The sequence below is a fragment of the Leucoraja erinacea genome, chromosome 14 (assembly GCF_028641065.1).
Source record: "Leucoraja erinacea ecotype New England chromosome 14, Leri_hhj_1, whole genome shotgun sequence".
Lineage (NCBI taxonomy): Eukaryota > Metazoa > Chordata > Chondrichthyes > Rajiformes > Rajidae > Leucoraja > Leucoraja erinaceus.
This window is the reverse complement of record NC_073390.1, coordinates 8420290-8433393: the sequence shown is the minus strand read 5'-3', so window position 1 is coordinate 8433393 and position 13104 is coordinate 8420290. Positions and strand designations below refer to the sequence as shown.

The 13104-nt window shown below is 41.9% G+C and overlaps 1 protein-coding gene across 1 annotated transcript in view; it reads left to right on the top strand.

Annotated features, from left to right (window-relative positions):
• The first annotated feature begins 704 nt into the window (after window positions 1-704).
• Window positions 705-13104, top strand: part of LOC129703238 (transferrin receptor protein 1-like) — a 42893-nt gene continuing 30493 nt past the window's right edge. The window contains exons 1-5 of the mRNA XM_055645543.1: window positions 705-833; window positions 4458-4517; window positions 5338-5554; window positions 9649-9871; window positions 10148-10291. Of these exons, the coding sequence (XP_055501518.1) occupies window positions 4485-4517; window positions 5338-5554; window positions 9649-9871; window positions 10148-10291 (617 nt within the window). The 5' untranslated portion in view covers window positions 705-833; window positions 4458-4484. The remainder of the gene's footprint in view (window positions 834-4457; window positions 4518-5337; window positions 5555-9648; window positions 9872-10147; window positions 10292-13104) is intronic.

The window sequence follows — 13104 nt, the reverse complement described above, 5'->3', positions numbered from 1 at the left end:
ATGGCTAATTTCACTTGCTGGCCTTTCAATTTTTCAATCCCTTGGAATACTGAATGAAATTCCTGCCTCATGTCATTAAACTGAAAGCGATCCCAAGGTCATGCTGTGCTTAAGAAGGAACTGCAGACGCTGGAAAAATCGAAGGTAGACTGAAGAAGGGTCTCGACCCAAAACGTCACCTATTCCTTCCCTCCATAGATGCTGCCTCACCCGCTGAATTTCTCCAGCATTTTTATCTACCTTCCAAGGTCATGCTGTGTAAGGTGGAACTGCAGATGCTGGTGAACGCCAAAGATAGGCACAAAATGCTGGAGGATCTCAGCGGGTCGGACAGCATCTCTGGAGAGAAGGAATGGGTGACGATTTGGGTCGAGACCCTTCTTCAGACTGCCTAAGGTCAAGCTGGTTGGTAGGCGAACTAGTGGGTGCAAATTACCTCTCGTGTGCTGAATCTGAGGGAGTTGGTGGTAATGCGGGGTAATGCTGTGGGGGTGGGGGGCCGGATTGCCCCACGTATAGGCGGCTGGCGGTGGGCGGGAGTGCGTGAGGTGCATTGAGGGGTCGGGTCGCTGCTTTCTACAAGGGCGGCTGCCGGTGGGCTGCGGGTTGGTGGGCGGCTGGAGGGTTGGCAGTGAGTATGGGGTGGGGGCTAGCAGGCGGCGATGGGCCAAAGGGCAGGTCGGTGCGGTAACCATGGCCACGCCGCGCCCCCATTCCTCCGTCACATCCGGTGCCTCCTTTCCGCAGCGCGCGAGCGAGCGATCGAGCGGCTGAAGGTCGAGTCTTTACGGACAGTCGGTCGGTCGGAGAGCAGCGACGTTGCGGACTGTGTGGTGAGCATCTCCCTCCTCCAGTTCCCGGGGGTGGGGGCGGCCTGAGGGAACCTGCGCTGGGCTAGACCTTGGCCGCGACTATCGGTGTACGGGCTGGACCCGAGCCGCCGGCTTGTTGGGCCTTGGCCGGGAACCATGTGCCCGGGGAGCAGGCACTGCCCGCCACCGCCACCACCTCCCGCTCAAAATTACCCACTTTAACAAACAAAATCCCACATCTGATCATCTACTGCTCCTCAGTTCTGGTGCCAAAACTTCCCTTTAGCTTCAACCATTTCAAGGTTAGGTGATGGAGATGGAGTATCCTCCAGTGCAAAGTCAAGTGGGGAGTTTGTGACACTAACGTGTACATATGGTGCCCGACTCTGGGTGAAGCATGAACGAATTGGATGTACTCCGGTTAATCAAAGCGCGTTTTTAGAATCGGTTGGAACTAATCGATCGATAAATATAATTGGGGCACTATCTCGTGTAGGAAAGAACTGCAGGTGAAAAGATTGGGCTGTAATTATATGGAGTGACAGCTAAAGGTACTCGTTTTTTTAAAATATTCTGGCCTTTTGAGTTTCAATACCTATTCCAATTGCAAAATAGTTTATATTTTTTGGCTGGAACAATGGAAAATTCTAAGCATCCCGTTTTGTCCTTGAGTAAGGATGTTGTGTTTTTGCCTTCTAATCTGTAGATTATGTACCTTTTTGAGTAAATATTTCTTTTATTCTAGCAAAATATACCCCAAAGAAATGTTGGTGAGTTGCATAATAAGTGCTTGCAGATGAACAGTTTGAGAATTAATGTGTAGATGATTGCTGTAGAGGGAACATAGTGAAGTGGAGGTCATCATTTTATAGAATTCAGAAGAATGAGATTAAGAATTACATACACTTTAATATATCGTAAACCTCAGAAGGACACCCTACACTGATTCTGAGTTCTCAAGCCATATTGGCAAACTTTAGTTGGAACTATAAAGGTAGTATTCAAGGTCTACAACAAAACTGAAGAGCTTGCAATCCCGACGGATGTTCCTTGCTTGCTGTAGTGTTGGTAGTGCAATTATTTGGTGTAATGTCAGCCTGTGCCAAAGTGATATCGCTCCTGTTGCAGCATGCAGAATTTTTTCCTTAGCTTTAAAATATAGTTTGATTGCTCATTTATCAGTTGCTGTTTCTATGGTGTATGCAACTTGGCAGCTACTGCAGATAATTATCTGACCTTAAAATCCCTGCAACTGTTCAATAGCACTTCTCACCAATTAAGACATGCCTTGTCAGTTTAATCCTTTCCTGCTTTTGGCGATATGCTGGGTGTTGAGTAGTAACAGCACAATGCCTTCTATGGAGCATTCGGAATCTTAGTGAACAGGCTACCAGTATATAACGTTAGGATTAGGAAATGTTTAGTTTCGAATCATGAGTTCAATTTCATGTTCAGATTCTTTAAAAGCATTTGATTTTCAACATTGTTTAAAGTGCAATTCAAAAAAGCTGAAATGAGGATTTATGAATGGAATTGAACACTCTATAAATGTTCAGAGGAAGGGTCTTGACTGTCCCTACCACAGATACTGCCTGACCATCCGAGTTCCTTCAGCAGTTTGTTTTTTACTCCAGAGTCTAGCATCTGTGGTCTTTAGTGTCTCCACTTTGCAAATGTTCTCAGTTCTTGCCTTAGGATGGAAAATCACATCTAAAATAATATACTACAATGGGACTAATGTAATTTTCACACGTCCATTTACAGACAAGTTATTGAAAACTGCTGTAAATAGTCAGCCTTGAGTAAAACATTTGCCTTTGCCAAAGCAGGATTACTGTTTCATTTCACTTGGATTAATGTCAAGGGCAATTTGCAATACTGTAGTTATTTGATGGCTTGGGAATTAATATTACTGAAGGCTACATATAATCCAAAATCACATTAATTAATTATGTTTATATAACTGTATATTTGCTGTCATTTTGTAACATCATTGCATCTTTGGTGGTATGTTTCGAACATATAATATCCAGTGAGATTTCTTTAAGCTGCAGACCAAATGTACAGTTGATGAGAGTCAGTGGTTGTGTTTATACAAAGTTGTGAATATTAAAATTGAAATTGTATTACTTAACGATTGAGAGGCAATACGATAGTTTCATGACCATTATTCACTCCGTTCCCAGCTCTTCAGGGAAGAGGGCGAGCCAAGCACCTAACACAAAGATTGGGATCAACTGCTGCTGATGCAGTTTTAGAAAAGCACATCATTTGAATTTCCATATTTTAAACAGCCTTTCTGTTAGATTATTTTTTCAAGGCACGAGTTATGTTTGAACTTGGGTAAGGCAACTAATGGCACAAGGCTGCCAATCGCCTGATTGGCATTTGATTTGGTATGAATTGGCTTGCTTAAAGGGTCCCACAAATATATGTTGGTATTATGCTTTTTTTTAACGGCGTGGGGACCACTCCACAAATTCCTGGGTTGGGGTATCTGTCAAATGAGTTGCCGCATGTTTTACTTTGCTTCTGAAATACTGTTCCATCATTACATTTCGAAGTGATGTCAAACATAGCCATTAATACACAGCTCGGCATTGTTATTTTCTTTAAAGAAAATTACTGAGCTACTGTTTTGGTTCTCTTTTGGCACTTTTATCTTTCCTGCAAAACCCAATAATTTTTGTTTAAACAGAGCAAAATCTTTTAAGTGTTCAGGAAAATTCCTTAAACAATATAGAGTCCCCACTAGAGAGCCTGCAACACTGGGTCACCGACGAGGATAAAAGGCAAGGCAAGTGGCTGAAGAGTCACACTTTGCGACCAGTTACCTACTGTATTTTTAAAATAGTTATGGGAAAAGGTCACACAGTTCCCTGAAAATAGTGGCACAGTATACATGGCGGTGAAAAGGGCCTTTGGCATGTTTGCCTTCAACAGTATGTGTATTGAGTATAGGCGTAAGGATATCATGCTGCAACTGCACAAGACATTGATGAGACCACATTTGGAGTATTGTCTGGTTCCAGCAATCCTTCCTTCAGGAGGGATATTAAGCTGGAAAGGGTGCAGAAAAAAATCACCAGGATGTTACCAGGATTTGAGTTATAAGGATAGGCTGAGGTACATTTCCCTGGAGTGTGATTGAGGAGTGATCTTATAGATGTATATAAATTCATTAGGGGCTTGGATAAAGGTCCCAGTCTTCTTGGCCAGGGTAAAGAAGTCCAGAACTAGAGGGCATAGGCATGAGGTGAGAGGAGGAACGTTAAAGAGACTTGGTGAACATTTTCTTTTCACACAGAGGCTGGTGTGTAAATGGAACAAGCTACCAGAGAAAGCTGCAGGGGTTGGTACAATAACAATGCTTGGAAGGCATTTAGACAGGTACACAGATAGGAAAGGTTTAGAGAAATATGGGCCAAAGACAAGCAAATGACAAGCGCAGCTGTAAATCCTGGTCGGCAAGGAAGTGTCGGGCGACGGGCCTGTTTCTGTATTGTATGACTCTGAATCCAACCATTTGGTTCTAATTTGGATTATGTTATGATTCATACAATTCTAAACACCCCACAGAAATCAATAAAAGGTATTAATTCTCAGGCTACTGTCATTTATTTGGTAACTTTCATTTTTTTTCAGGTAACTAAATATCTTCAGAAAATCTGAATGGAGAGTATTAGAGCATCCATTTCTAACTTTGTAAGTAACTATTTTAGTTCCTGTTTCCTCTATGGTGATGCAGTTAGCCTTGTACTGTGCTTGAAGTCATGCAGTTCTATAGCCATTGATTAAAAATATGGAGGGAAAATTAAGGTTGGGTAATGCGGAGGGAGGATGGATAAAGGTTGCTAATTTAATTCTATCACTGGGTCAATATGTGCCATGCTCTTTCATCTGAGGTCAATTAAATGATACTGGTGCAAAGATTGTGAATGTGGAAGATCTTGCATTTGAAATCTGCTCTCAATATACATGTCATTTTGCCTTAGTTGTTAATGATTGTGCTTTAACTATATTTTACATTCGAAGTAACCAATTTAAATGTTTTGAAGTTTGCAATTACATTTCTGATAATTATTACCGTGCCAAATAAGAACGGTTAAGATTGGACTCTGCACTGATGTTCAGAAAAACAAATTGCTGAGAGGCTGTTTACTATGGATATTTCGATAACTGGAGCAGATTGGGCTAAGACTATTTGGGATTGAAACAAGCAGCTTCTTTACTTGGAGGGGTGTGCATTTTGGAATTCTTTACCTCGAGGAACTGCAATTGCTTGGGCTAACTAAATGTTGAGGTTAGGTATACTTAAGGTTGAAATCAGTGGATTTTTTAGATGCTGAAGGGAATGTGAGTATACGGGGATTGGGGTGGGAAAAGTAAAAAGATAGAAACTTAAATCTTAACATGGAATGGTAATGCATCCTTAGCTATAACCTTCCCTATAGTTAGTCCCCCAGTGATGACATTATTTACAAATTGTTAAATTCAAGATGATAACTTTTTCAATTGCTTTTAGTTTGGAGGCGAGTTGAGATCATATACTCGATTTAGTCTGACACGCCAAGCGGATGGAGATATGAGCAGAGTTGAGATGAAATCAGCAGACACTGAGAATGATGAGGAAATAGGAGATGGGATGGTAGATGGCATGCTGACACGTATCCAGAAACCTCACGATAAATGTAAAAGCACCATGAAAACTTTAATGTTTGCTGTTTTTTTTCTTACAATAGGTAAGTAAGGCCTTTTTTTTATGACATTTCTTTCCCCTTCCAGTCTGCCTAAGTTTATGATGCAGTTTTTATTTACTGGTGTTAGGTTAAAGTTAACGTTTATCATTTTGAAGTTTGTGATTAGTAATTTCCTGTGAGTAAATTACAATTACTGGTAAATGTTAATACTTTTAATTTGCATAAATGGGATTTCCAGCTTCACTCCGTCTCAAGACGGGTCCTGATCCAAAAATGTTGTCCATTTCATTCACAGTGACAACACAAGAAGATAGTGGCAAATAAGTTGTATGGTATTTTTGTCTTCATTAGCCAAAGCATTGAGTAGAAGAGTCAGGAAGTAATGACACAACTTTATTTGGTTAGGTAGCACATGGAGTATTGCATGCAGTTCTGGTTACCCCAATACAAAAATAATGTGGAAACTTTTGAAAGAGTGCTGAGGGGGTTTACCAGAATGATGCCTGGATGCAACAGTATTAGCTACAAGGAGTGGCTGGATGACTTGGATTGTTTTCTCTGGAACACCAGGTTCAGTGGAGGCCTCAGAAGCATATATAATTATGAGAGGTATAGATGGTGTGGACGATCAAAACATTTTTCTCAGGATCTAAATATCAAATAATATAGGGCAAAGTTTAAAAGAGATTAGCCTGGAACGAGCTGCAGATGTTGTGGTGGAGCCAGATACAATAGTGTTTGAGGCTTTTGGATATGCACATGGATACGCATGGAATGGGAGATATGAACCGTGCAGTTAGGTAAGAGTTTATCATGGTATGATGTTCAGCTCGGATATTGTGAGCTGAAGAGTCGATTCTTGCACTGTTCTGTTCTTTTTTGCTTAAGACTGCAGTTTCCTGTGTCTCTGTTGGTCTAATGCACCTCCCAGTTCTTTGGTTCCTAATATTAATTCCGCAGCCTCATTCTCTCAAGGTCCCATCAAACAGCCAGTTTAAAGAAGGGTCTCGACCTGAAACGCCACCCTTTCCTTCTCTAGAGATGCTGCCTGTCCTGCTGAGTTACTCCAGCTTTTTGAGTCTATCTTTGGTTTAAACCAGCATCTGCAGTTCCTTCTGTTAATTTCTATATGGATTTAGAAACTTATTGTACTAAACAGAATCTCTTAACAAGTCCTTCCTATGTCATTAGTGCCTAAGTGGGCCATGACAGCTGTATCCGCCTTCTCCCATTCCAAGTTCTTCTCTAGTACGGAAGTGTCATCCTCAACCCTGGCACTGATCTGGCAACATGGTTTTGAGGCGTTGTCTTTGCTGCAGGGAACAGTGCCTGTTAGCCCTAATTGTACTCTCCTAATAACCACTGAATTTTGAATACTCCCCTTCCACCCTTGAACGTCCCACTGTGCCATGAAGGTGGATTAGTCAGCTGGACCGAATGGGCTACACCTTAATGTTCAGAAGGAGCTAGCTGATAAGATTGGGGATGCATTCGTAGTGATTTTTCAAGAATGATTGGAGTCCTAACTGGTTCCAGAGGACTGGAAAATCACACAAATATAATTCCACTGTTTGAGATGGGAGCAAGGCAAAATAAAGTAAAATATAGGTCCGATAGTCTGATTTCCATGGTCGGTAAGATTTTAGAGGGAAACTTCACCTCATCATTAAGAATTAGGTTTCGGGGTTCTTAAAGCACATGATAAAATAGGCCAAAGTCAGCAGGGTTTTAGTTGAGAAGACTAACGAACAGGATAGACAAAGGAGAGTCAGTTGATGTTCTTTGCTTAGATTTCCAGGCTTTTGATAAGATGCCTCATCTGAGGCTGCGAAAGAAGATTCATATTGCGATGAGTTCATATCAGTTTATTATCAAATACATCAATATTCAATATACACAAGGTGTGGTGGGTATTTAGAACAAGCTTCCAGAGGAAGCAGTTGAAGCAGATACAATAATAACATTTGGACAGGTACATAGATAGGAAAAGTTTAGAGGGATGTGGGCCAAACAAGAGCAAATGGGATTAGCTTGGGCAGCATGGTCAAGATGAATGAATGATGCTTCAAGTTAGCTGGAAGAGCCCGTTTCCTTGCTGTATGTCTCCATTATTCTAGAGTAATGATAGATGCATCAACTCCGTAACATGTAGAAGTGAGAAAAAGGAATGGCCACGTTGGTAAGCATCCTGTAAACATTTCCAGCCATCCTGATGAAGGGCACCATGAAGCTGGACCTGGTGAAAGGAAGTCACAAGCTGGTGATGGACTTTTGATTTGATTTGCAGGTTCAGGTGGTCAAAACGCTACCTTCCATGGTGCATCTGTAGAGGTTGCAGAGAATGCTCATGGACATGCTGAAATTTCTCAAAGTAAATACTTTATTTATCATTATGAAGGGACCAGGTTGCTGGTGATTTGGAAGCCAAGGAACCTGAAGATATCAGCAATCTCCACAACAGTTCCGTCTACAACAGCTCAGTTGATGAGAACAGGGTTAAAGTCCCGGCCCCCCCCCCCCCCCCCCCCCCCCCCCTCCCCAGGCCAACAATCAACTCTTCCATCTTGCTGACATTCAGGGCCTTGTTGCCCTGACACCATGACACAAGGTCTCAATCTCTTTTCTGTACTTTGTCTCATCATTGTTGTTGATCTGATGAACACCAGTGGTGTCATTGGTGGGTTCAATATCGTGTGGCATGGTACTTGGTCACGCGTTTGTGGATGTACAGGGAGTAGCGCAATAGCACACAGCCATGAGCAGCAATGTAGGTTGAAGGTCATTGAGGCTGGTTTTGTTATCGGAACTGTCTCTTGTTGGTTACTCAGAATTAGGTGTGATAGATTTGCAGAGCTTCAATTTAATCTGTTGATTTAGGATCATTTACTTTTGTTTAATGCATGCATGTGTTGCAACCTCACGGAGGAGTACTTGGAATGTCAGACATTGCAGAAATGATTTGTGTCCTTTAACTGAAATGTTCATAGAGCCAAAAGAAAACATGGCATCAAAGTGGGTTTTGATTATTCATCCAAAATTGTGGACTCCTGTTCTGTTAATATGGGTTAATGATATTCAGAATGATACCATGAATGCAGTTTTTTTACCATTGAAATGGTTGATTTAAAATTAAATTTCTGAATAGGGTGGATCAATTTTAAACATTTTTGCTTATTATTGTATACTGGAAAACAAATTATATGAGTAGAAAAGAACTGCAGATGCTGGTTTAAATCAAAGGTAGACACAAAATGCTGGAGTAATTCAGCAGGACCGGCAGCATCTCTGGAGAATAGGAATGGGTGACGTTTCGGGTCGAGACCCTTCTTCAGACTGATGTCAGGGGAGTGGGCGGAACAGAGATAGAATGTAGTCGGAGACAGTAAGACTGGGGAGGGGATGGATAGAGAGAGAAAGCAAGGGCTTTTTGAAGTTAAAGCAGTCAATGTTTATAATGCTGGGGTGTACGCTGTCCAAGCGAAATATGACGTGATGTTCCTCCAATTTGCGCTGGTCCTCACTGACAATGGATGAGGCCCAGGATAGAAGGGACAGATTGGGAATGGGATGGGGGAGTTAAAGTGTTGAGCAACCGGGAGATCAGGTGGGTTAAGGCGGACTGAGCGGAGGTGTTCAGCAAAATGATTGCCGAGCCTGCGCTTGGTCTCGCCGATGTACAGAAGTTGACATCTGGAACAACGGATACAGTAGATGAGGTTGGAGGAGTTGCAAGTGAACCTCTGCCTCAAGTGAAAAGTCCTTGGATGGAGTCGAGGGGAGGATGTAAAAGGACAGGTGTTACATCTCCTGCGGTTGCAGGGAAAAGTACCTGGGGAGGGGGTGGTTTGGGTGGGAAGGAACGAGTTGACCAGGGAGTTGCGGAGGGAACGGTCTACGGAAAGCAAAAAGGGGTGGAGATGGGAAGATGTGGCCACTAGTGGGATCCCGTTGGTGGTGGCGAACGTGTTGGAGGATTATATGCTGTATGTGACGGCTGGTGGGGTGGAAGGTGAGGACAAGAGGTATTCTGTCCTTGCTGCGAATGGGGGGAGGGGGAGCAAGTCTTATGAGTTCATCCAATATGCAATGACGTGCTAAATAGAAAAAGTTGAGTTTGATCTTGTTCTGATCTTCAGGATTTCTAGTTGGTTATCTTGCATTTCGTGGTCAGACACCAAGAACAACGCATACTGTGACAGAGCCATCTCCAAGACCAAATGTACCTATGAATACACAGGAGCAGGAGCAGGAGGATGATTATAATGAGGATTATGATGAGGTTTCAGTACTACATTTCTCTGATATTCTGAAAATGCTGCAAGAATCTCTGACCGGGACTGAACTGGAGCCTAAAATTCGGTAACCAGTCCACAATGATGTTTTGGAGGATATTTTGTTGTAAAGTTAAACTAATTATATGAGGTTAGCTTGAATGTAATGACATTGCCCAGCTTTCGGAATATGCACAAACAATGCATAAATAGAGTGGGGGAATCGAGAACCAGATGGGTATGTTTAATGTGAAGGGGGAAAGATGTAATAAGAATCTAAGGGGGTAACCTTTTCACACAAATGATGGTTGGTGTATAGAATGAACTGGAACTCTTCAAGTTGTTGACTGGCATCTGTTTACAGCAAGGTTTCTGAGATCGGTGATCACCAAACTGGTTCCAACGGCGATCTGACTAACGCTCTGTACATCAAAGAAGAGTTCACGAAGATGCTTCAGCAGCAAAACGTCTGGATTGATACCCACTACGTAACATTGCAGGTTAACAGGTTAGTGCTTTTGGAAAGGCCACTTGAAAATTGCTTTACATAAGCTGAAGATAATGGGTGATTATTACAAATTGTTAACTATTATGCACTTCTGTGTACCAAATCTTAACTTTCAGTGGCATAGCTTAATAAATAGCATAGAGACACAAGTGACTGCAGATGCTGGAATCTTAAGTGAAAAATAAGGTGCTGGAGGAACTTGGTAGGTCATGCAATGTCTGGTGAGTTGTAGGATAGGTGGATTTGCAGTATGTCCACCAAAGCATGCTAGAGCTTCTGATTGCTAATCATTTTAATTCCCATTCCCATATTTCCCTTTCTGTCCTGGGCTGCGTCGATTATCAGAGTAAGGCCACATACAAATGGGAAGAACAGCACCTCATATTCTGTTTGGGTAGACGAGCTTGCTTCCAATGCACGCACGTTCCTCCCACCATCTCCCAGCACCTCAGTCAGCCTCACCTTTCCCCAACTTATCTCTCATTCCTGACTTCCACAGTTCCATTTTATTCTAATCACTTTCCACTGACTTTGTTATTTACTCCACTCATCTGCCAGTCATTTCCCCTCCTACTCTCCCCCCCCCCCCCCCCCCCCCCCCCCCCCCCCCCCCCCCCCCCCCCCCCCCCCCCACTCCTCACCTGTATCCACTTATCATTTGCTGGGCTTTGCCCCACTCCATCTCTCTTTTCTATCTTTCTCCCCAATACTGCATAAATCTGAAGAAGGCTCCTGACCTGAAACGTCATCTGCCTATTTCATCCACCTGGCCTGCTGAGTTCCTCCAACAATTGGCTAAATAACATGCTTGCTTTACAACCAGTTTTAATAGCCCTATTGGTATTATGATCATATTACGTGCAGCAACGTTCAGGGAGCTTCTTATAGGGTAGTATTCAGCCAATGGTATTTGAGAGGTTTACAGCTTGTGAGCAGATATGTGATGAAGCTCCAAGACTATTGTTTTAGGTCAAAATGAGCTTCAGTTCTCTTTCCTGCAACCACCCCTGCCCCCTATTTCACAAAAGGTCTCATGCATGCAGCTGGAAATACCATTCTGTAAAAATCACAATGGACACTCATTGATTGCCATCTCAGCTAGAAATTTGGAGACAATCTGACAGAAAAGGGTAGTTAGCTGGATATGTTCTTTATTCTTGCATGAGGACTGAAGAAGGCACTAACTAATTACAACTGTATACATTAATGGAGAAAGGTTTATTTTTATTTTGACCATTTGTATTTACTATTTTGCTCTTTGATGACTATGAAATATTCGAATTGATCTACAATTTAAAATGTTCTACTTTTTTTTTAACCTCGTCTCCAAATGAATTTTGCAGCGTAGGTGTCATCCATTGATTGATGGCACTAAATGCTGTCCACCTGTGCTGCAAGCATCCAAGAATAATGAAGAATCATTCATATTTCAATTTCTCATAGTTATGGAAGAGCAGTTCCTTTTGGAAAAAACTGTCAATGCAAAGTATACTCCATAAGTCATAACAAAAGGATCTATTTAATAAGGTTGGCAGATTTAAAGCACTAATGCACAAAATAGTCAGTTATGAACTCGGGATTAATAGCTGATAATTTGAACACTAATAAAAACTGTTATGTGACTCTTGTAGTTTAAAGGTAGGGTCTGTTGTTGACGATAACCTAACCCAAATTTCCACGGTATTAATTTGCTAAACTTTTTTATAAGAATAGATAACCAAGCATGAACTTCATGAAAGAAACAAACAACCATTTCTGCAGACTGCAGCGGTTCCCAGTCATGAATTTCACAAAAATGCTTTGACAGCTGGTTAAACTATATGCACCTTGGCTGAACTGGCAATCAAACTGCCCGAATAGTTAAAAGTTTATGACATTCATGCGTTACAAATTGAACTTATAATTACTGTTTAAAAAAAATTAAAACTGTTCAGATTAGTGGGGTTGCTGAGTCTGTGCTAAGTTTCATTCAATTCAATTTTTGCAGTCAGATTTTCTTGGAAACTGCAGAAAATTGGTTGTCCTTTTAAGTTAGAACTAGTCATAGAGTCATACGACATGGAAACAGGGTCTTCGGCCCAATTTACCCATGCAAACCAAGGTGCCCGATCCAAGCTAGCCTCATTTGCCCATGTGTTCCCCAGACCCCCTAAACATTTCTTATCAATGTACCTGTCCAAATGTATTTAAATGTTGTTATAGTAACTGTTTCAACTACCTCCTCTGGCAGACTGTTCCATAGGTTTTCTATTAAATACTTCCTTTCTCACCTTTAATGTAAGATTAGCCCTCGGCCTCCTGCGTTCCAAGAAAGAAAGTCCTACGCTGCTTACAGCTCAGGCCCTTGAGTGCTGACAACATCCTCGTAATTATCATGCCTTATTACTAATCGTGCCTTATACATTCTCAGCTGAATCATAGATATAAACCACAAACGGCAATGGGCCCAACACCGATCCCTGAAGTACACAAACTAGTCATGGGCTACCAGTAAGATAAATAACCGTCTAGCATCACCCTTCCTTCCATTTTGTAACAAGGCTGCTAGCTCTCCCTGGATCCCATGCAATCGAACCATCCAGAGCAGCCTACCATGCTGGTCCAAATAGACAATGTCAACAGCCTTGCCTTCGTCAACTTTCTTGGTTACTGCTTAAAAATAAACACATTCCAATGCCCGAGGCGCGATTTTCCACGTACAAACCATGTTGACTTATCTCTAATCAACATTTGTCTATCCAAATGCAGGTAAATTGTATCTCTCAGAATACTCTCCAATAAATTACTGTTGATGTTCAAGTTGCTATTTACTA